The following is a 26,939-nucleotide window of genomic DNA, read 5'->3' on the forward strand; positions in this document are numbered from 1 at the left end:
TGTACTCTTGAAAAGATGAGAAATTTATCTTTAAATATTTGTCCTTCCCTACATCTTTAATAAAATATTGTAAAATACTTTCATTGTTATTATTAGTAACAGTCGTTTGTAATGCAATTCTTATTCATTGATCAGGACCCTGCTGTGCAGGGCACAGCTAAGCCAAACATCCCTGTACCAAAGAGTTCATAATTTAAATATGAGAAACCACACATCAATATAAAGGAAGAACAAAGAAAGAATAAAAAATTTATCTTTTACAGTTATGTAAGTGGAGGTCCAGGAAAGGAGAAGAAAGTTTGCAAGGATTAGTGAGAAATAACGTTATGCAAGCAAAGAAGTAGCACAAAATGTACAAGCTGTGGTTTTCCAGGTACCTTCTACAACATGTAATTGTGATGCTGAAAGAAAAGTCAGTACTGCATCAAGGTACAAGGTGTCACTTCTATCTTATTTTCATTTCTGTACTGTTTAGTTGCTCAATTCTGAATTAATTTTCCTACTGCTGTGTTAGACTGTTGTGTTTTAACTCTTAAAGGCAAAGTTGCCTATTCTGTTTTCTCACTATCATCCTTTCCTTTATTACATTGCTTTAACTAATTGAATAATATGCAGTAAGGCTTCACTTCAGGCTTTAGCACCCTGGCTTATTTAACAATTAACATCAAGTAATAATGAAACTTGTGAATGATTGAAATAATTTAATATAAACTTGATAAAAGATACACTGTGAGAGAACTGGGTAAAAGTGTTATTTTATTCCACTTGCAATTTTGCGTGTGATAAATTAGTCTCATTTTATCCTCTTATTTTTTATGTTCTTTTTTCCATATATATTACCTTGGAATTGGTTTAAACATTTTGCCTTTGAAATTCTTCTGTTTGTTTCTGATAACTTTGATTGAATTGACATATTTCTCTCTTTGCTTCTTTTCTCCCCACGAAACATGTAAATCTTACGGAACTACATCATGTCACTACAAGAAGTATGCTGTATATTGGCTCTGAAGGAAAGAACATTCCTTAATAGCTTCCTCAAAACTTGCATATATTTGCAGATCCGTGCTTGGTCCCATATATGAAGAGGATCAAGAAATCAAATAGTTTTGTTTGTAGAAAATTCTATTGTTTTTTTTTTCTATGGGGTCCTAATATACAGTGGCTTGAAAGGATTCAGGATTGTGTCATGTAGCATCAGGCTGTTTCTTAGAACAACTAATTCTCTTTTTTTATGAACATTTTTTTTTCCACCCTCAGTTCTAATGTTAGTTCTAAAAACAGAATTCCAACCTCTCCCTTCTTGGTGTGGTATAGATTTAGGCCCAGGAGCTATGCTTTTCACTGTTCCATTCTCATAAATTGATCTGTTCAGTTTAATGATGAACCTTGCCCTAACTCCTGCCTTCCTTTTTTTTTAACAATGGCAAAGATGACTATATCATTCTCAGTAATAGCTAGAGGAAATAAAGCTTATTTTCTGCACTAGTACTTTCTGATTGGGTTGGATTACTCTATAGCATACCTTGTATTTTACATTGTAAACTTGTCTCTGTTCTAGTAAGCATTTATATTAATTTCCAGTTCTCTACAAGTTAAAAACTAATTTCTTATTTACATCAGGTGATAAATGGTTTTGGTGCATTGATTTTAATTCTACTGATCTCTTACCCTAGAGTTTATAAGTGAGATGTTTAATTACAGTGCTACACTGTAGTGAAAGCTTTCCACTACCACCATTATAATTCTGTAATATTTTTTTCTGTAGAAAGATTTCACTAGTTATCAAATTATTTTGCCTGAGTACTGGATACTGCTTAACAGTATCTGGCAGTTGATATTAAAAACTGTTACATCATTGTCTGTATCTTCAAGATTCTCAGCAGGAAGAATGACTGAATAAGGGCAGTCTCCGTTCTTGACGGATGGAATCTCCCTTCTTACCAATCTCTTCAGAAAACCATCAACTTCTCTCTTGCTTTACCATAATGCATTGAATTTCTCAATTCTCCTAATCCTTAACTATTAATTGTCCTGTATGAAATGACAAACTCAGAGTATGGCTAGAAGATACATAATCCTTCATACATTGAAGAAGAGGGACCTAGGAGAAAAACGAGTAAAGATGCACATTTCTGCTACTGCAATATTCTGTAATACTGTGAACACCTTTCAAGATGGAGATGCTGCTTTTCCCTTTTCCTTTGCCTTATGCTGACCCAGAGTATACTGTCAAGTGATATGCAGTGAGATAGGTAAAATGCTGTCTTTTATCACTCAGTTGTACACACCGCATTAGTCCGTGTCTTAATTTTAATATCACAATCTCATGTTCCAACCCAAGGCATGCCCCCACTTCACTGGACATGAGTTTATAACTCCACTCAGTTTCACATAAGATAGTTTGGCACTACTAGATTATCTAACTAAAGTGCTCCTTACACCTGAAATGCTTCTGCTTTCATTTTCTTTTGGGTTCTTGTTCATGCAGATCACAGCACCTCTGAACTTAACAAACAGGCAAGAGCAGAGTCTAGCTTCCATGTAATTCAGAAGGTTCAGCACAATGCACTTTTACTTGACCACAGCTGTTACTCCTTAGATCTTATGCATGAAAGCATGAATAAACAGTAAGAAAAGACATTTTGTAGAAAAATATAAAAAAGTATGAACAGGTACCAGGCTTCCACTGAAAAGACACTGAAAGACACTCCGGTAAGTGAAAAAGAATGACTGAAATTTATGTCCCACCAACATGCAGTCTCTCAGGTGCTAAACTAATTAGTGAAGGTAAATCACTAATAGACGTCAGGACCGTGTCCTGTTGAGAATATATCTAATGTTGACTACAACCTTCAGTGTTTTCCTTTCTGGTGCAGTTCAATCCCAGTACCTCTGTAATATGAAAAACTCATTTTCAGTTTTACAGTTCAATAAAAATGTGGTATATCATTTTTATTAGCTTTTCTGTAAATGTTCTGCCACGTTTATATTTTGAACTAATTACATGAGAACCTTTATTTGCGTATTGATTTTTCATATGCTTAAGTCACTAAAGTAAAATTTGAGCATTGTACATATTGATGCAGTGTACTTGCCCAGTGGTGAGTGTGGTCATCAAGATACATTTGTCTGAGATAAATGTTCCTATCATTTCTAGCCTATACTCTACTGAGATCCATCAATAAAATAAAGGGCATAAAATCCATCAATAAAATAAAGGGCACAACACTGCAATAATATTTTTTCCTGTTTGCTACTCTAATTCAAAAGAAGCAAGGAACCAAGGGATGATTTTCACTAATTAGGTTTTTATTTTCCAGGTATTCTTCAGAATTTTTTGTGCTTGCTTATGGCACAGTGGTCTCCCACCCAAGTGCTAGCCAAACTCCCTAATGCATTCACTTTGGAGAGCAACGCAGCAGATTTTCAACCTGTGCATATGGTTATTTAGGCTAAAACCAGCTAAAAAAGCCATGGGTAAATATTGCACATAATTTTTCACAGTCATGTCTTTGTAATACTACTCTGAAGTGAAGACATTAACTTAGGAAATTTTTCCATATGCAACTTACTATATTCATGAGAATGACTGTGGCATTATGAGTAAAGAAAAAAAGGCCATACTCCCCTGATCGCAAGAATTATTCCAATGAATGAAGGACTGACAAGACTGAATCACTGCAATCCAGCAGTGCAAGACAGTCATTTAAAGTACAAAGGTTAAAGAAAACCCAGTTGGTTCAGGTCACCAACTTCTGTCCTTTTCTCTCTGGATCTCAACCCTTTGCACGCACACAAACACTTGGCTACTCAGTGAACCTAGACTCTGACAAATGTGTCCTTCAAACTCAGTTCTCAAAAAAGCTTTCAAGGTAGTGAAAATAACACTTCCCTCCTGCAATCCTGTACCGCACTTTCGGATCTGTGGGAATTGAAGCCTATGTTTCCTCTTGGTACCACAACCAGTACAATTATGAGCACAAGAGTTTACGATAGGAAAGAATGGTAATGCCAGTACCTCTACCTTCACTGACCTACTATAGTCCGTCATTTATAATGCCCACTGTATCTTCCAATGACATCTCATATTTTACCACACAATTCAAAAGTTACAACCACATGAATTTACTATAAGGCTGAATACTGCCTGGTGAGGAAATCCATACTTGGATATTTTTAAGACCTATTTGTATGAAGCCCTTTAAAACTTTGTTTAATATCTGGGCTTACTGCTGATCCTGCTTTGAGGAGGACATTGGACTACAGCCCTCTTGAAGTCTTCTCCAGTCTGAGGTATTCTGTGAACACAGCACGCAGACAAACCCAAAAACACACAACACTCTCCCCACTAAATTCCATCTATATATCTTCCTAGCTGCATGGTGTCATAGCTCTACTGGGTTTCTAATACATGAAACAATTGTTATTTACAAGGAAAGACCAATCTAATCAGGGTCATGAGACATATAGTTGCAACTAATCTCAGTTTTAAATGTGAATAATCATATATTCAACCATTTCTAGTTATTTCCTTGATAGTAGCTACTAGATATTTTAGGATAGCTATATCGACTTGTAACAACAGAATCACAAAGAACTATATTATTGTTTTTGTGCTACTCAAAATACATTTATTCAAAAATCAAAAAATGTTAAATGTTAAAAAGTAAAGAGTCATAAGCATTTCCTTAGTGAGATGCAGAGCAAGAATACAAGTGTTCTTGGTGCGCATGGGTTTTCTGTAATCTGAAGCAAAAGCTTGTAACATGGAGAATGTACCAGCTCAGTCTGGGCTGCTGCACTCAAAGTCAGCTAGCTCCCAAAAAAGCTACCACATGTTAACTTCAAGTGTATTTGTCTAACAATGACACTGACTGAAAAAGACAATGTTGCATAAGTCTCTGGTTGGTTCCCCAACTTCTCTGCCCAAACAAGACAATTTATATATAAAATCCTGGCAATATGACCTTTAAAATCTACCTTTTCTTCTGGCTGGACATATAACCTGCTATAATCTAAATAGAAGGAAGAACAGGAAGAACTTTTTCTAGAATACTGTGGAAATCTGTGATGATTATTTCAGAGGTGAGAGCTGTCCTTGGTCTCCACTGGCATGAATACTCCTCTACACAGGCCTGTTCTTCAGCTAATGTGAAACAACTAGAAAAAGGCGTTCATCATTAAGAGTTTTAAAAACTACAAGTAAAGAGCATGTAGCTATATACTGAAAAATAATCAAGCTAAAACACCTGGTGCATGACAGGGGGCACAAAGTCTGAGATTCACTCCAGCACATCAGTACATGCACTGCTAAATGTGTTGGAAAAAGCAATGTCTTTCAGTTGGCCTCAGTGAAAATCAACATATAAACAGTCACTGAACTCTTGCAATGCGCCACTTCTAGGCATACTTGAGGGACAAATGCATAAAAGCATCACACATTATTCCATTTTCACATTCATTAATGCTAAAATCTAAGTTCTCTTGTGACCTTGTTGCTCTACTCAGGGCTACGACTAATGGAGCTACCACAGTGTTCAAGGCTCACCTCTCCTGTTCTAACATATATATGGAAGACTGAAGGGAAAAAAGCCCAGACCATATCTATGTTCTGCTACACCCTACTTTTTATTTGGTCTCATAGGCCTAAAAGCTAGGTCTCTCTATCTTGAGTGTGAAACAAAGAATAAAACAGTCCCTGAAACAGATCTTAACACCTACTCAATGCAACAAGATGTCTGAGCACAATGAGATTATTCCAGGTTACACTACTGAACGGCTTAATGAATGTTAGCAACTCAATGCACTGCAGCTATTTCTATATACTGAGAATAATACTGCTTTGCTATAATTAGAAGTTTGGAAAACCGATGGCAGCTGGAAATAGAAAGAATTTAGATGTTTTGAGCCAAAAGATGAGAAGATTGAAGGGAAAAATCCCAACAGCTTTTAAAAAGATGCTTCACAGCCTCTCCCCTAATCCATCTTACAGTGTAACTAATTCTACTATTATAAAACTGCCTCGCTGTGTAACATAATTTTCACTTTATTTTAACCCTCTTCCCTGCTATATCAAGAGCATGGAGAAGAAATTATTCTCTGCCCCTTTCGCATCACGGTACTCACTAATTTTCATCACTGGCTCTAGAAATTATCATAATACTGCATGAATTTTAGAGTGCATCCTGGAGTTTCAGTTAAAGCACACTAGTAGTACGGAAAATGTTTAATATATCAGATAACCCACCCAGTACCCCAGGATACATTTACCATCAACAGGGCCCAGAGTGTGAGTCACCTCGTGTTCAGGTTGAAATCTAAAATGGGTTATAAAATGCCCAATATCTCATCAATAATTATTTGGTAAACATTGATGACTTCTTCAGGTTTGGATACCCACATAAGAAACAAAGAATCATAGCATAATTTAGGTTGCAAGAGGCTTCCAGAAGACACCTAGTCTAAACCCCTACTCCAAGCAGGTCTAATGAGGTAAGGTTGCCCACGTCTGTGACTATTCCAAGGCAGGAGACTCCGGAGCTGATGTCAGCAACCTGCTCTGATAAATAAAATCTTTCATGGTATCTAAACAGAATTTCCTGTTTTCCAAACGTTTTCTAAAATCAGCTGAGATCTCAACCCCAATGGAATTAATCAGCTACTCTATTACAATGTTTGTACTCTATTACGTGTTTGATGAAGGTCTTCGCAACATGAAAAGTTTTCAATCCTGCATTAATGCAAGATGTGTTACAGTACAAGCAAGAAAGGAAGGAATTTAGTAAAGGTCTAAAGCATGTCCAACCTTTTGGCTTGCCTGGGCTGCACTGACTGCACTCTCAGGCTGCATATACATAGGTCGCATCAAAAGTAACGCCTCCTATTTATTTTCATAGAAGCTATAACAGATATGAAAAGCACAGTAACTCTGACAGAGCAAGTTATCAGCTATAAAATACTATTTTTCAGCATACACACCACCATTAGCTACGGGTTTTGGCCAGTGATAAACAAGAGCCTGCAACCCATGCTTGTCAAAACCTGCACCAGCAGAGATAACCCATGGTCGCTGTTGCCACTGCTGGAACACATCACCTCACTGTGCTCACATACACTCGTTGGTCTCCATCAGTGTTCAGCAAGTGTCAAGGAATGTCTATGGGTGCCATTTTTTCTGCATGGAGGAATTAAATTCTATATCTTTGCTTCATCTGCACTTCTGTGTCAGATATCGTTCTGTCAGACTGCCTCTCTGCTGCTATCTGTCATACAGCAACAAGTTTAACAGCATGTGTTGGAAGGTTCCACCTCTACTACCATACCACTAACATCTGCCTCTGACAATGTAGGCCAACATAATAAAAGAGGAGGCATTACTTTCAAAGCAGCCTTCCTAAAATATATACTATTGTTAATGTATATAAATAACAAAACTTATTTAAAAACAGGAGAAAACAGGAGAAAACACATGAAATGAGAGGCTCAGAAACGACAGCTGCCCAGCAACTGCTGTGTAAAAACTATGCATTTTTAATAGACAAAGCTCCTCTGCCTTGTTATAATTCAGGAGAAATCTGTGTGTTGTTATCAATATAGCAGAATTTGAAAAATAAATTTTGGTGGAGATCATCATTAGCATTTTCTGTTTGTTAGAAGGGTATTATAACAGCTGTTTTTCTCCCCAAAGGCAGCTGGCTGGTGATATTATTTTTCAATTAATGGCACTACACTATGAATAGATTACAGCATGTAGACATGAAAACAATGACAATTAGTTGAAGAAATTAAGCAATGCAACAAAGTAGGTTTTGGTTTCCATTTAATTGGAGGGTAGGGAAAGTCATAGATGCAATAAAGCTTTTCTGGACACAGCAGAATTGGTATGCTGAAGGCTCTCAGAACAATCCAAGGCAGACTGGGTGAATAAATACAATAAAAGCCAGCGCTGGGAAAGCACAGGGAATGGAAAGTAAAGATGCAAAAGACTTGAGCAGTGTTGAGAAAGTCTAAGGAGAATTTTTAATTTTTAAATCAGAATGTAATATTGCATTGAATCCTTAAATAGATTATATAAATCTATTTTTCAACTTTTAGAGATGATTTTCTGCCATTTTATTCTTATAACACCATAGATGCACTGAGGCAAGCTTTGTAATCTGCACTTAGTTGAGCGTGAAAGTTAAGTTTTTCAGTTTTGCCTTCCAAAATACAGTAGAAGAAGAGATTATACAAATGGGAAAAAATATTTTAAAGAAGATCACCATACTGCAGTGCTGTCTGGCCCAAAATGATGAACTTCACTTCCTATTTTAAATTGCATTTCATCATAGCTGCAGAAAATTTATCTGAATCTGCCTAATTAAGTTGTTACATTAGAACAGAATAGTTGAATTGGAAAGAACCTCCAAAGATCACTGAGTCCAACTTCAGGGCTGACCAAAAGCTGAAGCATATTATTGAAGGCATTATCCAAATGTCTCTTGATCAATGACAGGCAAGGGACATCAACCACCTCTGGAAAGCCTGTTGCAGAGTTTGACCATCATCAGGATAAAGGAATTCTCCCAGTGTCCAATCTAACCCTCCATGGTGCAATTTTGTGCCATTCCCACCATGCCACTGGTCATCAGGAGTAGAAGCTGGCACTTCTTTCTGCTTCCCTTCCTAATACTGCTGCAGAGAGGTTGCCTCCTGACCTCCTCTTTGTCCAGTGAAAGAAGTAGCCTCATCCCCTTCCCACAAGACATGCCTTCCAGCCCTGTTACCAGCTTTGGTGCCCTCTTCTCAATGCTTTCAAGCATTTTAATGTGGTTGTAATATCATAGAGTCCAGAACTGCACACAATACTCCAGGCCACATTGATGCTAAATAATAGCAAGATAATCACCTACTTTGACCAGCTGGTCATGCTCTGAACAATGCACCCCAACATGCAGTTTGTTCCTTGTCTGCCAGGGCACACTGCTGGCCCACGCTGAATCAGATTGTCTTAAAGCATGTTTTCCTCTATCATAAAATCAATTCACATAGCTAAAAAACTCTGTGTGCACACAATTATGTTTTTAAACAACATCACAGACAAATACAAACAAGCACAAACAAAACTCAGTTTAGAGCTCAAGTTTTCTTTCCCATTCTATCTTGCTCTATTCTGTGCTCCTTTTCCGAACAAGAAGTAGGTGAGAACATTTAGTATACACATACAGCAAAATGTCAAGAGTTCTCATTTCAAGGACCCACAGCCCATAATTCACAGCTTGTGGTAATGCAGTTTTTCATTCCTTAAAGATGATATAATGGACCTCTATGGCTATGTTATATATATGTTCTCACACCATACACACCTACTGTTACACTTTCTTGCCCTGGATCATAAAGTCATGGAAACTCCCAGTGAATTGAGGACCTGTGATATTGCAACCCTGGTGTTTCTACATTAGCTCCAATTTTCTTTGTTTTTACTGAATATATTCTTGAAGATGGTGAAATAGATTAATTTCCACCAGATTATTTATATGAGCTTCATTACCACACTAAGTCCCTCCACTTAAACCTTTAAATCAAAATGATAAAATTTAGGAATAATCACCCAATAAGTAATTACCCACGTATGAAAAAGAACCCCACCAAATACTGTGGGAACACAAAACTGCTGTTACAGGGAAGTCAGGTGTATCCTTTGCTTTTCAGCATCTAACAGAATGTGTCCTCGGAGAACATTTTTATATCATATGAGATGCAGAGAGGGACAAGGTCCCACCAGGTATCTATATCCCAACTGGGAGGCAGGATCATCGGGATTTTTCAAGAGAATGGTTTTCCTCATAAAGTGTCCAATCATCATTTTGTACTTGCTGTACATCTTACATTGTCCATGTAAGTGAAAAAAGGAGGAAATGTTTAAACATTAGTGAAAAGCTGCGGGACGCTTCAATCTGCTAATTCCCCCACCCAGCTCCGTTGTCTTCCCTCTGCATCTAAAGGTCATGGACAGCCGTCTCTTGCACCTAACAGTATCCCTTCTCTTCAAGTCGGCTGCTGATAGAGAACTCTTTCTTTACTACCAGTACCTAAGCATCCCTGACACTGAGCTCCGAAAGATGGTCAGTCACCAAAGGACATTTGCTCTTTCTGGAATACAAAAGTTAGAGTTCAAAACAAGAACTGGGAAAGATGCTGAAGAATCGGTCACTGGTGAGCATACTGTAGACATAGCACAATGTGAGACATGGCAAGGCTCTTGAACTGAAGCCAACATTGTACAAATGCTGGCTGGTTATGATAAAGCCTCTGCCTTGGGAAGACACTATGTGGCTCCTGATTCTCTAAAAAAGCAGGCTGGGGCTGCCATGAAAAGGAAATTCCTCACTTTTTGCTCTATGGTATGAATTTCTGTGCACACTTTACATACCCTGCACAACTTTCTCTAAGCAGAGCATAGAGAGGTATCTTCTTTCAAGGCTAAAACTCAGTTTGACTCAGAACACTGCAAAATTTCCAAGTAAATATACTGAAATATTTCTTAAGCTAGAGATGGAGAATTTCTATAAAGACAATGAAACATTCAAGCATTCTTAAGAATATTTACAGAACATGGCAAATTGTATTAATCATATTAGGCTAGTCATTACAGTAACAGTTTAGATAATCACTTTTATCACCAACATGATTCAAGCATTTTCTTAAATTGCTGACAAATACAAATACGTAAGTTTTCAAAAAAGATGCAATTTGGCTTACCGGAAAGTATAGAAGAAGTGATCCAAAAAGAATGGTTTCCAACAGCACCAGACCTGAAGCTCTTATACTCTAGAAAACAAAACAAACAAACAAAAATACGGAATATTAGAAAATTCCTATTCAACACATTACATGGATACATTTTGAAACTGCGAAAAATGGCTCTCAGATGTGGAAAACTACAAATCATGGGAATAACAGATATGAATTTAACAATTTTTTTCTGTACTATTTAAATGCTAAGAAGTCCTCTGAACGCTCTGACCTACCTATTTAATATTAATGATTCAGCTTTCACAGTATGTATGAATAATCTACAATTTTATTGAATACAGATTGTCCTCTTAGATTGAAAGCACCTTCATCTTTCCTGGAATTTTATACAAAGATGTATATGTTCAGTCATTAACTTGTCAGGATTATAAAATATAGTGCCATTTCCTCACTGATTCTAATGCAGTCTCCATCATAGTTTCATTCCATTTTAAAATAAAAAAATCAATTCTTTTCCTTAATATAAAGTTTGCTCCATTGATGATTTATGTATGGTGCATCTGTACCTTATCTGAAAGACAAAACATCGACACCGCTTTCCATTTCATTCCTTCCTCTGAGACAGTGTTTCATCCATTATTTTGGACTAAGGCATTGCTCTCCTAACTGCAAGCAATGCAGTCAGATAGGACAGCAAAAGAGGCTTTGCCAAAAATCTTTTGAAAAATCCCCTTATTTCACATCATAAAATCCTCTCATGGACTGGAATCAATGGTCTGTGGTAATCACTCTAATGAGTTTGGATGAGAGAAGTTTATCTTTCATTAGTAAGGCAATCATTAAAAAAACGATCTCTGTCTGAATGGATTTACAGATGCATTTTTGGTCCCACAGGGTACAGTTTCTACTTGCAAAAATGGTGGAATTTTATAGATGGATCTTTTCAGTGTAACCTGATTTCATATGTCAGCATTAACTTTTTTGACTGGTCAGTGTCTTTTGACTTTTACAGGTCTGACATATCAAATGTATGATGAAAGATCAGGAGAAAATTCTCAGAGACCCTTACTAATATTAGACAGTTATGCCAGCAACAGTGATATTTAGCAGGGAAGGTCGTCTAACACCGGCACGTTGGCACAGACACCAGTGGTCTGATCTCCCACCTTGCTGAGAGTTAAATTTGGGTCAAGTACCAGAAAGTGAGGAACATTTTAAGCCAGTTCCTTTCAGAATACAGCTCGGCTGTAATCTTCCCATGGAATAGGACAGGTTCTTTTTCTGAAGGTACTCTGTCATATCATCCATGCCCGTGATCTAGGGTGCTGATGTTTGTGCTCTGTATGAAGTTAGCACTGAATTGTGTTTGCACACTGCATTAGGAAACAGCTTATGAAAAGCACACTGAAATGTTTATTTTCAGAAGGCTTAGAAACACAACACAGACTAAAGATTTAAAGTTCTTTTGACTTTTTCCTTCTGCAACAGTGTAATGTAAGATTTGCACATATATTCAGTGCTCAGGATAAAAAAGAAGAGACCACAGAGATTTTTGTATCCCCTCTGAGTAACAGTGCCTTGTTCTGTTTTCCTAATTTCTGATGCAAATTATTCCCCTCTGCATCAGAGGGGAATAATTCCTAGTTCAGTCAACCTCATTTCCCGCTCTTTATTCCCCACTATTAGAAAGATCTGCCTAATGTCTCTTATACTTCCTGTAGTGCAACTTTAATTCACTATTTCTGGTTCTGTCAGCCATGTGCATACAAGTTATTTCCTTATTTTTCACAGGCATTATTCAGGCGTTAGAGATGTATTATGGATTCTCTTTTCTGGATTTCTCCAATTCTTTGATTTTTCTGTGTAGGTCTTTACCTTGAACTTTCACATTGTGAGTTTCACAGTAAGGATTACAAAACTATTCTGTTACCTCACTCTAAAATTACATTCTGCACCTGAGACCTAAATACTTCTAGCAAAATTTTATTAGAAAGTACGTGCTTCCATGAAATGTTTCTTTAGAAAGCAAAGCGAAACAAAGAGAAGCACTACCAAATAGCTGAACTACTATAATTATATCTCCCAACAAGGTGCAATGCCTGCCATAGCAATTACTGAAATGTGAAAACCAATCCACAAGCAGAGTTCATGCATGCACTTTCATCACTGGGCTCCTGTAATTCAAGGCATTTGCTACAAAAATCAAAACTGAAGTCTGTTTTCTTTTCCCTTCTCAATGAATATATTACGATATTGGATAATCTGTAAGCAAAATCCCAAATGCAAAGAACTAGACAGTGGGAAACTGAAACGCCAATGTCAGGTTTTTTAGGCTCACATATTTCAACTGTTCAATGACATACCAAATTAATTCAACTCAGTTAGAACTCCATGGAATTTGGATACATGGGGAGCCTCAGCCACAAGTCTCCTAATGGGAAAATGGTCCAGCACTCCCATACTGCATTTCTCCACGTGGAAGCACTGTCCTGCCTTATTTCATCTACTGGGATGTACCACAGACATACACAAAGCACAGATATCATCAGACAAAAAATGCCCCAAACAAAACACACTGATTCCGTATTTGCAAGACATTAAGTTGTTATAAGCATCTCAAAACAGTAAACAAAGAGCTGAAGGGAACATACTGTCTTTTATGGCTGATGTAGGAAAATTGCTTATGTATTCCATAATATGTATTCTTGTTTATGTATTCAGATGCACTCAACTTATTCAGATGGCAAAATAAAAATCAATACATGTATATGACTTTTCAAGATTGCTTTCTGCAGACACTTCTGATACAACAGCAAAAAGCTGGAAGTGAATGTTCAGGTGCCAGTTATGAAGCCATTAAATAAAATATTTTCAGGTTATTTAATTAAGAATGACTCATTTTACAGCTTGAATGTTTGTGGCGAATGAATCATGCACACTGCTATAGCATGTAGAACAGAAATTGCATATATTTTTATAAACTATAAATGATAGTATGGTTAGCTGGCATTTGTAATTAATGTGCAACTTCAGCATGAGCAAGACATAAAACTTCTGTGCAGCACACAAGAAAAAAAGATTAGAAAGTTTAGAAAAGATTAAAATTTGCCCCCAGTAACTTTGCAAACACTGGCACCAAAGGCACGGCTATAGGCAGCACCACAAATACTTGTTTCTGTAGAACTCTAAAACATACATAGCAGCAAGTATGGTCACACAAGTCATGGAAGAAAACTTTAAAGGAAGCAAATTAAAGAATGGAACTAAATGGCATTCCATAGCCTCCACCATTCGCTCTCCACCTATGCCATCTGCACAATTAAAAACCTCCCAGACTTCAGGGCACTTTAGGACAAAGTCCAGTGGAATTTTCTTCCACTTGCATGTAACATCAGCTTCATTTATTTTTCTCTTCCTTATCAGTTGCTTGTTTGTTTGTTTGTTTTGTTTTGCATTTGCCTTGTTGGCATTTATTTTGCTCTTTGTTTGTTATTGTATTTTTATTTATTTCTCTGGCTGTCCACCTTCTGTACAGTTTGTTTATTTTGCTGTTTAGCTTGTTTGCTCATTTCCCGTGTTTACTTATTTGCATCAGAAAATTTGTCCTTTCTGTTTTTTCCCCATCTCAATGGTTGCATATTGCTGACACATAAGTTACACTGAAATATATTTTACTTCTAACATCATAGAAATTTTTATACTTACTATCAGTGATTTTCCACATTCTTCACATTTGTTTGCTTTTTAATTGAGATATTCATGATAAAAAAAAAAAAGATGTTATTTTAAGTCTTATTTTAAGAATGAGGTTGACTGAACTAGGAATTATCTGCAATCCGGCCTTCATCCAGCAACAGTGAAAACAAGAAGGATGCAATTAAAATAGTATGGCATGCATTATGATAAAGGTGAAAACTAGGTATGTATTGGCTTCTTTTTCATCATGAGATGGAGTTTCTTGGAGAGCAGCTACCATCCTCAATTTCTGCAATGAACAATGACATAATTCCAGCAGATCTAATGCAAGTTCTCCACCATGTGAGAAGTGTAAGCAAACTGGCATCAGTTGTTTCATGAGGAGCTATCAAAAGAACCAGCTGGAAAAATGCAAGACTGAGTTAAGTACATGTTAGTAAATTCTAGCCAGTAACAAAGTAGTGTGAGGACATACAGGCCCCTGGTTGGTCGGCTTCTTAACTTCTGAATCACTATGTCATGTTAGATCTACACAGAAAAACACTACGCACAGTAATATGTTTTGCATCTGCAGGTTAAATACTCCAAGAGGCGTCTGCAGAAAATCTGACTGTGTGACTTGGGCAGCAGCACAGGCTCAGAACTGATGACATACCCTCACATTACACAACCCCTGCAGGATGGATTGGCTCTCCAGCTCCAAGAGGACAAGACAAGAAATGTTGCCAGTTCATGAGCTCAGGGATGTAGCTATGAACAGCTGAAATGCTACTGACCATTTGCCCCTCAGTGTCTACTCAGAATTACATGACTGATGATTTAAAGTAGTTAAAAAGTTAAAAATATTCACAAAAGCAAGATACATTCCAGGTCATGAAGAGCTCAGAGGTTGGTTATCACACCTATGTGAGATTCAGGATTTGACTACAACTCTGCAACCCAGGCTGCTCAGTCATGCCAAGTGATGTCACGCCACACAACGTAGCATGTTTCTTGTATAAACAAGTTCAAGAGTAGCTGCAATGAAACTGTCTTTGTAGACAGTGAGTCAAGGTCACTCCATGGCAGATACTTTCAGCTGGTCTATCAAGGTGCTGCAATAGAGCGGAGACAGAGCCTAGGTCAAGGGCAGGAATAGCAAAGTCATGTTGCTGAGGTCTAAGCCAGTGAGAAGGGGGCCCTCCTGGGTTGGGGGGGAGTCCAAACACAAGGATAGTCAGAGACAATTCACCATTCTGAATTGGAAAGACCAGGATTAAAGGCTGGCACACTACTTCTGTTCTCCTGTGAAACAAACATAGCTGTCTTTCTGGAGCAGTTCTTTTACAGAAAGCTTTGCTCACTGTTTATTACAAAAACATAGATACTTGTAAGCTTTCTCATGTATCTTTTTCTCATTAATAAAAACAAACCAAAAATGTTGTTACAGAAAGCAAACCATTCATCAAAGTTTTGTGGTGTTCTGTGAAGCAATCAGGAATGCAGTCTAGCTGAGACAGAAGGATCCCAACAGTACCCTTTAGTACAGAGTAACTCACAGAACTAATCGAAGCCAGCAGGACCAGGGCTACAACATGCTTTGAGAACTGAAGACTTGCACAGAAAAAGAAAGCATGAAAGAGAAAGAGCACGCTCAAGTGGAATATATTAGATTCTTTTCATACGCATTTAGTAAAAGAATGGGTAAAATCCCAACACGTCATGGAAATATACAGAAGACCATGACCACTCAGTGCACAAAAAAATAACATGACTGAGGTTCAACTACTTCAGTGGCACGCAGATGATTAGCATGTAGATCATTCTGATTCCGTTATGAGTGTGACATCTATAGCTTTATAGGCTATAGCGTGTTTCCCCAAAGTTCAGAACTGGACTTAGTATTCTAGGAGCAGTCCCACAGAACAGAGAGGACTAACAAACTTTATTTCGCCTCTGGCTGTGCTTCTGCTTTCTGGTATATGGTTTTCCTGAATTGTGAGGAGAGCTCACCACTGGCTCGTATTCCACTGGAACTGCCTACTATTTTTCAGCCAGCCTACTTCTCCAGATAAGGACTTGGAGACAAACATACGATCATGCATTTCTTAAGAAAATGATAACAAGACAAGGCATAGATCAACACCAATCGCACTTTAAGACTGGGTTTCAGCAATGTTTTCTAGCTGATTGCTGCTTCCAATCTTGGATCTGAAGGAGCCGGAACTGTATTGTTTGAAGCAATAAAAATGGAGTTTTGCTCTCTGTTCCAAGCAGGATCTGCATCTGCCTGATAAAGAAACTGACCAAAACAGAGGGAGGAAAACTGAAGTGATAACTACAAAGGCTGGGGAGCAAGTAGATATTCTAACTCACTGGAGAAATCATTAGAGAGTAGCATGAAAGGCAGATCACATTTAGATCACAACAATTCGAATGCAGTGTTTCAGTGCTACAGCACTTTTTGGTTTGCTCCCAAATCTTTCTCTAATGTAGGAAGTAACTATTCCTCAATTCCATGTACACTATTGCAAGTCTACCTCTTAACTTAGAAATTTACTGCAGATGGTGAAACTAATGAGCCGGTGGGTACCTCCTAGTCAGCACAGACCACACATTCCCAGAACTCCCTTCTGTTTCTCCCCTACCAATATGCTTTAGCAGAGTACGTTTTCCTGAACAAAGCTGCAAAAACCATTATTTTTTTAGTCAAGGGCTGCTCTATGCCTTTGAATTTGCTCAGTCTTCAGTCTATGTAGAGAACGTCAGTAATGTTTGAGATAAATAATAATTCCCTATCTCCAGATCTCAGAAAGTAACACAATTTCTACAGCAATTCACATTAGTAAAGTCCTTTGTGTCTCTTGGGTATTGCTAGAGGGTCATAAACAAATGCTTAACAATTATTGGCACAAGGAAATAAAAAACCAACCAAACAAAAAAGCATAACTGGCCAAGTTGCATCAAGTGTAACAAAGCAAAAAGCTTAAATGATGGATAAAAATAAAATTTTTATATATATATATATATATATATATATATATATATATATATAAAAAATACACTGCATTACAATTCTTGGCAGAGTAAGTAATGCAGAAAATGCAGCAGCCACAATTAGCACTGAATTTCTAAATGTCAGGGTACAAAGTCAGTCAAAGTAAGCAGGAAAGTAAACCATTGTTTTTTATTTCCTTTGTGATAAATTCAAGGAATGATTAGAACTCCTACTCAGTAAAAGGAAATTTTCAATTGCCTTAACAAGTCTAACTTCATTATCGCTGACTGTCTTACAAAATTCAAGCAACTCATTCACAAGTAGCTGCAGAAAATGTAGAAAGGTAGAAATGGTTGCATTCTTTTGGAGATTTCTTTGCAAAATATTCAGTGTGAAATTCCATGCCCTCAGCCTCTTTACAAACTGACAGGCACTTTTTATGACAATTGTTCTCTTTGAGAAATAATCTCCTAATTGAATATGGATTGCAAATACAGTAAATATCACAGCAAAGGCCAAATTTCCAAAGATAGGCCCACAGTTACATTTTTCCACTTAAGCTGTATTGGCAAGTTGACAGAATCTTCTAGCATTTGCAGTTTTGTGCAATATTCCTAAATTAAATAAATACAATCCTCATGTTTTTTTCACTACGCTTTAAAAAATACTTATGCAGAGGTCATTTTTTTTCCTATTGCTAGTTACAGCTGAACCCAAATAGAACATAATTATTAAATTCACTTTTTACTTAGAAGAAAAAAAAAACAAGAAAAGCAAAAGGTCAAGCAGCCATCAATCAGAAACCAATTTCATTAAAAGTGCACAAGATGCCAGGCAACCAAGAAATCCCCAAATACTTTATTTTCCAATTCATGTGGTTCTTGTTCCTTTCTGTTATATGAGTAATGAAATCTGCTATGATATATCGTGATGCAGAGAAATTGTTCTGATTTTGAAGCATAAAATCTGCTGCATGTAAGTGGCAGTACACCATCTACACTACAGATAACTTGAAAAAGTATTATCATTGGAAAATAACTTTTAAAGTGAAAATAATTAATGTCCCTCAGACATCTTTGTTATAAGACCAGGAATTCCTTCAGCTAAAATCAGCATACCTTGGTCTCATCAAAGTATAATGCATCTGCAGAAAAAGAAAAATCAGTGAAGAGGTAAATAATGTTCATGTTCTGTTTCAGTTTATTCACATCCTTAGTAATTTAAAAGTTGAAAATGTAAGATAACGATCATCAAAGTCCTGGACCACTAAACAGCCTGCATTAAATTAATTCAAAAATGAAGATAAAGGAAGACAAAATGACATCATGCTCTTCAAGAATATGATTCACATTATTATTGATACAAATGTGACACATTGATACAGCATTGATACAGCAAGAGACCAACGGAATGTATAAAAATCTGATGGATTAAAACTCTGTATTACACTAGCAGGAGGTAAGGCTCAGTGTGCATGTTCACCTAATTCAGTTTAGAAGTAGTGTTGGAACACAAAAATTGTGTTTCAGCTTTTTTACTCAACACGGCATTGCCTATTACAGCGGACACTACCACAGCTCACTAAAAACTCAGTATAAATTGTAGCTCAATCACAGGAAGAAATAGTTTATGGCAAATGACAGGAGAAAAAACACCGTTTGCAAGGCTCAAAGCTCTTAATATCTTTGAGGAAACAAACTGAGAATGATGTAATAAAAGTTAAAATAAATTGAATAAAGAGAAAAAAAGCTCATTATTCACATGACTGAGAAGGCAAATGGACTGTAGATGAAGATCATTATACTAATTTCAAATTAAATTAAATTAAATTAAAAACAAAAAACAAAAACCTCACAATTCTGAAGGCTTTAAATCCAATGCCAGTTTATTTTACTTACTTTTCCTTTATGAGAACCAAATGACCAAACCGCTCCAAACTTACAGCGTATGACTGGATTTGAGAAATGCAGACCTCCCAAATGGTGACATTTTTCATCTCTTCAAAATTTGTTATAGTAAAAGTCCTCTTACTAAAAAGCTGAGATTAGGGGTTATATATTTTCATGAAAATAAAAGCACACTTACCCTTAAAGGAAAAACTGCTGCATGTATACAGGTGGGTTAGGGGTCCCTTCCAACCCAAGCAATTCTATCATTCTATAATTCTATATAGTTTAATTATTCTTCCTGCCACTGTGTGGCAGAAAGACTCAGCCTCAAGTCAGCCTTAAGTTACTGTAGGCTCTGCACGAGAAGGTAAGAAAGACTGTCTTTCCTCCACAACATTAGAGTTTAGCTAATGGACAACAGATGGGAAAGGACAGATGGGAAGAACAACAGAGCAACAAGGCAACAGTACTTATTGTAATGAGCAGCCAGTACTCCTTGCCTATCAGTGCTCCAGTCATAGCACCATACTTTGTAAGGCCCTGAATCTGAACACATGACGTGGAGAGCAGCAGATGCTCTCACGAAGCCCCTGCCAGGCATGGGTAAAGTATGAGGGATAAAGGAGAAGTGTTTGAAAAATGTGGCAAGATGATGATGGAGGATGGTTTCGGCATTTCCGCATCAAATAAAGGGCATGAGTAGAGAGGGAAAAACTCATGGGGGATCTTGAAAGCAGAAAGCTCATGTACGCTGCCCACAGAGTTATACAATGAGGAAAATGCAAAGCAGCAGGACAGAAACTTGCTTGTAGCATCATAATGAACAGATATAAGCAGGCCATGACTGCATTTGCCAAGACCAATTGAAAGGACACTGCAGTAGCTAAGACACAAGAAAGCAAGCTGAGGCAAGGATCTGAGCTCTGTGGGCTGACAAAAGACACATACATACACGAGAACTCAGAAAGACCTCAGTTAAGACCTAGACATAGCTGGAGACAAAGTGAGTCCAGCAAGATGCTGGATAACAAGGGGGTTGCTATAGTAACTAAGGAAGCAGTACCTGGGACATCTTTGAGGGAACTGGGAGGAAATCAAGGTTTCTTTTCAATTATCCTGATACTGATGAGAAGTTGTCAGAGGAAAACATAAAAATTTTATTCCAGATAGAGGGAAGGAATAGGAGAAGCAGAAAGTAATCTGTCTGTGTTCACAGCACAAAGTCCTAAAGAAAAGTCACTGCTTGAGATCTCTGAACATTTTGCTTTTACATAAAGTAATGATGAACAGAATAAAGAACAGGCATATGTTTTAGTCTGAATGATCTGTGGTGACTGCAGTTAAATATAGTCTCCAAATCTCTCTATCAGCCAAAGGCACGGATGCTCAGGAAATCCCTTACAGAATCTTCTTCCAGAGACAAAAACCTCATCAAGTCTGTAATTGCCACTGCTAAACTAGAAAGACTAGCAGGTTGAAAAGTCCCTCCCCTACAAGATGAGCTCATACTTGGAATAGTTCTTCTGAACCTACACTAAGGTGGTTCTAACAAAAAGAAGTCCTAGCTCAGACAAAAGTCTGCTCTTGGAAAGGAGGCTTGCCAGAGTCTTTGTACATGTCACTAGGGACTTTGTTATTGCTACTGATTGAACAAGAAACGTTCACAGCAGCATATAACTCCAAGACAAATAGCAGGATAAATAAATCATGTCACAGTTACTCTGCTGACACAACAGGAAGTCTACTCCCAACAAATCCATAAATGTCTGTTCACAAGTCCAAACGAAATTTCAGGTAAATGCAACTACCCTGAGATTATTCCATCAAAGAATCAGTGGCAAAGGCTTATCCTTGTGTAACAGTCCATCCAGTTTACTCAGCTTCCCTGAGAGGGACACATATGCAAGAGTCATCAAGAACCAAAGACAGATGAACAAAAGACCTAGCAATTTCCTCCGTCTAGTTTAATTTCTAGCTCCAAAACTGCTTTGGTGACATAATCTTATGATATAATTTTTGTTGTTGCTGGGAAATACATTCTGAAATCCAAGGATTAAATTATAGTTATTTTACATTTACTTTAAAAGTGAAATTGTTACATAATACAATTAAACTTAGATTAGCATTCAAGGCTAACACAGCCTTGTCTCCCTCCCCATCTTCCCAGCCAGCACGCTGCTATGGAAGTGCTCTTAACAGCTCCATTCACTTTAACAGTGGATATCAATGATATCAGTGCTGCAGAGCTTTGTGGAACATTAGTGGAACAGAAAGCAACAAGGATTCTCAGACTGCAAGGTTCTGAACAGTAAGACATTAAGTCTAAGAAGCTATAGGTCAGGGATCACTCAGAAAACCAAAGTGGAGCAAATGTGTCATACTCTACTGCCAATTCCTGCCATTTCAAAGGCAGCATACTGCCCTATAATCTTTCCATGCATTCTGGATGGCCCCTGAGATGTACTATTCACCTTGTCGAGACAAAAACTGGCTTAATATGAAGATATAAAGAGAAGATTGTGGGTTTTGGATCATTAGAGCTTTTTTGTTTTTTTAAATAAAAAAAGTATTTTTCAAGATCTGCCTTGTCCGTTAGAGTTGACCCTGCCTGCAGTGACAGGACAAGGGGCAACAGGCAAAAACTGCAACACAGGAAGCTCTGTACAAACATGAGAAAAAAGTTCTTTAAGGTGAAGATGACAAAGCACCAGAACATGCTGCCCAGAGAGCTTGTGGAATCTCCTTCTCTGGAGATACTCAAAACCTACCTGGATGCATTTCAGAACTGCCTGGACATGCTCCTACTGTAAGGAACCTGCTTTAGCAGAGGGGCTGAACTTCATAATCCCCAGAGGTCCCGTCCAACGCCTGCAATTCTAATTCTGTGGTGAGCCTTGCTCTTTCTCATTATCTTTTCCTTAGAAGAAAGGACTGGAAACAATCAATACTTTTTATATAAAGATCTTCATTTTCTTCACATGTCAGTGTGACCTGGAGCCTTCTGTGCATGAAGTGGTGCATAAATAGGTGCATTTTTCTATTCACAAACACTTAATTCCCCTAAACCATGTATTAGAATGCAAATAGATGCAGATTTGAAACCTTTGTCCTTTTGAAGTGAATGACACAACACAGGGCAATAACAACTGCCGCAGCCATGCCTCCCAACATTCACTGTCTGTGGGAGCTCCAGCAGGCAGTACATCATTTCTGATTTTCAACTAACACAGGCTAACACAGGCTAGCAGCCTGCACACTTATCTTTTCAATATGGCATTCTGCAATAATTTATGTGAGAGTTAAAAAAGGTACAGCATCCCTACAGGCATATCTTAACTATGCAGAAAAATAGGAAAGGACATTTTATGATTTCTGTTTTATGAATAAAGGATATGAGAATTCCACTAAAAGCCATAGCTATTTTGAAAATAACACCATCAATGCCTTTAAAGCTGAATACTCAAGACTATAATGAACTTCCCTGAGAAATCACAAGAAAGTACGTATTCACTCGAAGATGTGATAAAGAAAAAATGCACAGAGCCTGCATGTGCTGAGAACTGTCAGGTATGCCCACCAGCACAGTATGCAAAGGCAGCTGCTCCAACTGCAGAACATCTTTTCCCTCTATCAAGTTTCCACTTGAGCGGAAATGTCAGAAATTGGTGTCTAGGGAGAAAAAAGCAGAATGTTCACCAAAGATGAAAGGCATCCAGGCAAAAGCACTTCAAGATGCCACTGCAGAGTTAAAAAAGAGGAAAGATTGGTTGATTTACATTAGAGAAAAAGGTATGTTTGCAAAGCCAGCATGCTTTAATATTTAAAGATGTATCACACATCAATAGCTTGTGATTATCTCACTCTGAATTACTGCATCCTATCATAATTGCAGTAAGGGGGAAAAGAAATTCTTGATTTCTCAGGAAGGGGAATTACAGCATTCATTTATATGTTCTCTTTCCATCTATGTGGCATTTCATGCAGTGTTTAAAAGGACGTTGTTTAAGGCCTATCTTCATGGTTTTTAAATCATATTTAGCAGAACATTTAAATGGATTTACACTGGAGGAAAAATAGGAATGGGAAAGCAGTAATATGAAATCTAGTCCTCCTGAACTCCAATCACTGGAAATTGGAATAAAAACAAAGCGTAAAAATGACATAATGGACATTCAGTTACTGTCATTTGCCACAGCTCCCCCAAGAGAGATAAAATTATAGAAGCTTGTTGATATTAGCAGTGTGGTCTTGTTAACTGCAAGTTTTCATTTGATCAGCATTCCATCTATGCTGCACATTTTTTTCTCCTCCCATTAAAAGTGCTTTTTTAAAATTTATTCTTTCAGTCCACATAAATGGGAAACAAAAAATAATTCAATAAAAAGTGTTTTAATTATGAATTTCTATTATTTGGGAGCGGTCATGGTTTTGAATGGGGCAGAGTCCTTCATTTCAATGTGACCTACAGCTGTCCTGTATCATTAATGCCACATAAAAATATCATTCCAAACTGCTGTTCTGAATAATCTCTTCTAAACAATTTCATATTATTTGTAAGATCCAAAACTAGTCTTTCCAAATGTGCTGGCTGCAGCAATTTTAACAGGCCCACTTACATGTTAGGAATGTAGAAAGAGCAAAACTAGAAAAGGTCTCCTCCCGAATGCCCACGGTTCCCCTATCCACACGGAAACCAGCAGCGCAGCAGCGAATGGGAAGGACAGATTATGGCAGCTTGTCTTCCGTGCATCTTCTCCGAGGCATTTCCGAATGAGAGTTGGCAGCAAAGACCCAGTGTGAGCCAAGGCCAGTGAGTGTAACACTCTCCTTCATGCCCAGGGCTGAAGCAGCAGTTACTCTCTGCCACTCCAGGACTGAGGTCAGCCTCTGTTTTCTTTTCCAGTAGAGGTTCTTACCAGTTTTAAAGGCAACGATGATTCCTCACAGCAGCTGTATTTACCTCATAGCTCCGTGTTTGAATGGCATGCCACTATGCAAAGGTCAGTTATTTTCTTTCAGATACTTCTTTCAGATACTTTCGAAGACAGTTTGACAGCTGATGAACACTTTTTTCTTCTTTCTCTAGTCCAGTACTTTTGGAAGCACTTGATCATGAGGAAGCTGGCTTCCTCTCCAAGGCTTTAGTAGATCTTTAGCCCTTGAAAAACTACTCTAACCTTGAAATAGAAGAATTTCTTAACCATTTTGTTTCTTCCTTGTGCTGTCTAGCTCTGCTGCCCTCACATTGTGTTTTATCAGTACTGCAGATGGTTACTCCCTTTTCGAGCTCCCCTCTAGTTCACATAACTCTATTCACATTGATGAATTTTCCTATTTTGTTGATAATTTTTCTTTTAAAATCACTGTTCAGCTTCTCAGATTTGAGAATTTTTGTTTTAACATCAGCAATTTCTGTCCTTGCTTATCCAGCTATTTTTGTTAGGTTAGCCTTATACATTTTAGACCTAATTTTAGTAGCAATCTTTGCATTATCCAGTCAATAACAACAGCGTAGCACTCAACAACATTTGCTACTGCTCATCTTGAGTTGATTTTTTTTTATTAGTTGTTAAAACTTGGAGAACGTTTTATACCTCTGCACACAGCCACGTAGATCCAAGTCCACAGAGCTGAAATGTTCTGCAAGATGCCCTCAGACAGTCTATCAAAGCCTTTTGAAAATCAAAGAAATAAGGGGAGCCTATTAGCTTATACACTCCTCTCCAATTGCTAGCACACTCTTCTAATCTATCCAAAGTACTGAAAGCCTCAGTTGAGCCTGATCCTTGTTCTGCATCCACTGTCACTTTACGTCCCTTCGTATCATCTTGCAGACTCCTCAATGTCTCCCCAGCTGTGGCATTCAGCAAGATCATCCTGTTGGGGCACTCAGATAACAGTTCAGTGTTCCCACTGTTGAGGAAAAATCTCTTTCTCCCATGCTCCATTGCACAAATCCCTCAGTGTCATTAAGCTGCTGTTGTCAGGTGCCACCAGCATTTCTGATGGGATTTGATCAGTCTTCATCTCCTGGGAGTTTTTCAGCTTCTTACAACTTGTGTTAATGTCATAATCAGGCTTTTCAGCTTTCACTACTGTTTGCCATTGTGGTTGTCTAGAATAGTTAAAGATTTCTCTGAAGTGATCTGCATATTTGCTCTCCTTTCTGTATTAGCTGTGAATGTTATCCTCATTTTTTGGCTTTGTTTGGCACATTTCTTCCATTTACTCCCCTGCTGAAATGCTTTGTCTTTTCCCACTATAGCAGCAGCATCTGCTTTATCTCTTATATTTTTCATGTTTCTCTGTCTTTCACAACAATATGCTTTTCATTAGTGGTTTAGTTTCTGCTATTCCCTTTGTGCCTTCATTCATTTTTTCTTTTTTTTCTTTCCTTTTTTTCAACCACTTTGGAGTTCTCCCTCTTGGCTTTTCTCTCTGCGAAGGGACACATTTTCTACTTGTTCTTTTTTCCATTTATGAGTCTTGCAGTTTAGTAACATTGCTGCTGAGCTAATCTCAGTGCTGCTGAGTCACTTTCACCCGTGTCTGACAAAGCCTCAAATGAATTCTTCAGCACCAATCTGAGTTTTCTCCCAGTATTTTACTGTAGTTCCATTTTGTACTGTTTGCCAGTTCTGGCTAACACTTCAAGTCGCTAATTTCACTTATATGTTGGCAATACAAGATTTTGGTCAGTGCTGCCAGTGATAGCTTGCCATACCTATGCCTTGGACAAGTGCCTTAAATCTTAATTTGTCCTTTGTCTACTTCATTTTGCCATCTACCAAACACAACCGTGCAAATTTATTTGTGTAACTGCAACGATTTCAAGATTAGAAATGAAGTCTAATTTGACAACTCTTTTTTTGACAACAAAATAAAAGGCTTTCTAACTCAGAGTACAGTGTCCCATCTCGGGGCATGGTTTGTACTGCATTACTAAATATAGCAGAAGGTCCTTCCAGCTCTGTCCTCCCATTTAAGCAGTACGGATTTCCAGAACCAGATGTTTCACCAAACCCACTGTTATTAAATAACCAACACGATTCCTGCTAAACTCTTTCTGGACTGATTTCTACTTTGGAGTCCATTATACTCTGTGCCAATGGGTGACATAAAGCAATTGTAAGTTGTGTAAAAGGTCCACTTTACTTTTTTTTAACCTCTTGAAAGATCTGAACTCCTTGTAGTTATATCTTAGACAGAACAGTGACTATATGCTTACACGTCACCATCGCCCCACCTTAAATGATTCTAAACCACACCTGCTGCACTGTTTTTTCCTCTGTCCACTCTCATAGCTACAAGTGCAGCTCACCAAACCCCTTGAGATCATCACTTTTAAGAGCTTTTGTCACTGGACCTGGGAAAAAGTACTCTCATCTTTAATAACAATCCACCTTCACAGAGTTATAAATACATTCAAAAGGAAATCACATTCTCACAGAAGTCTACATCCCACACTTACTCATGAATCTAATAGCTCCATTCTTTATCAACATTTCTATTAATTTCTCAGTGTGCAAGTTGGACCTACTGGTCTGTAGCTCTCACTATCATTACTGGCAATCTCTTTAAGAGCAGATGTCACATTTCCTATCTTGCATTCCTCCTCTGCTACTATTACTGTATGCAGTGGC

General features: G+C 37.7%; 1 protein-coding gene across 1 annotated transcript in view; it reads right to left on the reverse strand.

The window, feature by feature from the left end:
• The window catches only part of GPR158 (G protein-coupled receptor 158), a 180,270-nt gene that overhangs the window by 72,034 nt on the left and 81,297 nt on the right, over positions 1–26,939 (reverse strand). Inside the window, exon 5 of the mRNA XM_052695301.1 lies at positions 10,741–10,809. Within this exon, the coding sequence (XP_052551261.1) occupies positions 10,741–10,809 (69 nt within the window). The remainder of the gene's footprint in view (positions 1–10,740; positions 10,810–26,939) is intronic.

This window comes from Tympanuchus pallidicinctus, unplaced genomic scaffold, assembly GCF_026119805.1.
Source record: "Tympanuchus pallidicinctus isolate F22 unplaced genomic scaffold, pur_lepc_1.0 scaffold3, whole genome shotgun sequence".
Taxonomy (NCBI): domain Eukaryota; kingdom Metazoa; phylum Chordata; class Aves; order Galliformes; family Phasianidae; genus Tympanuchus; species Tympanuchus pallidicinctus.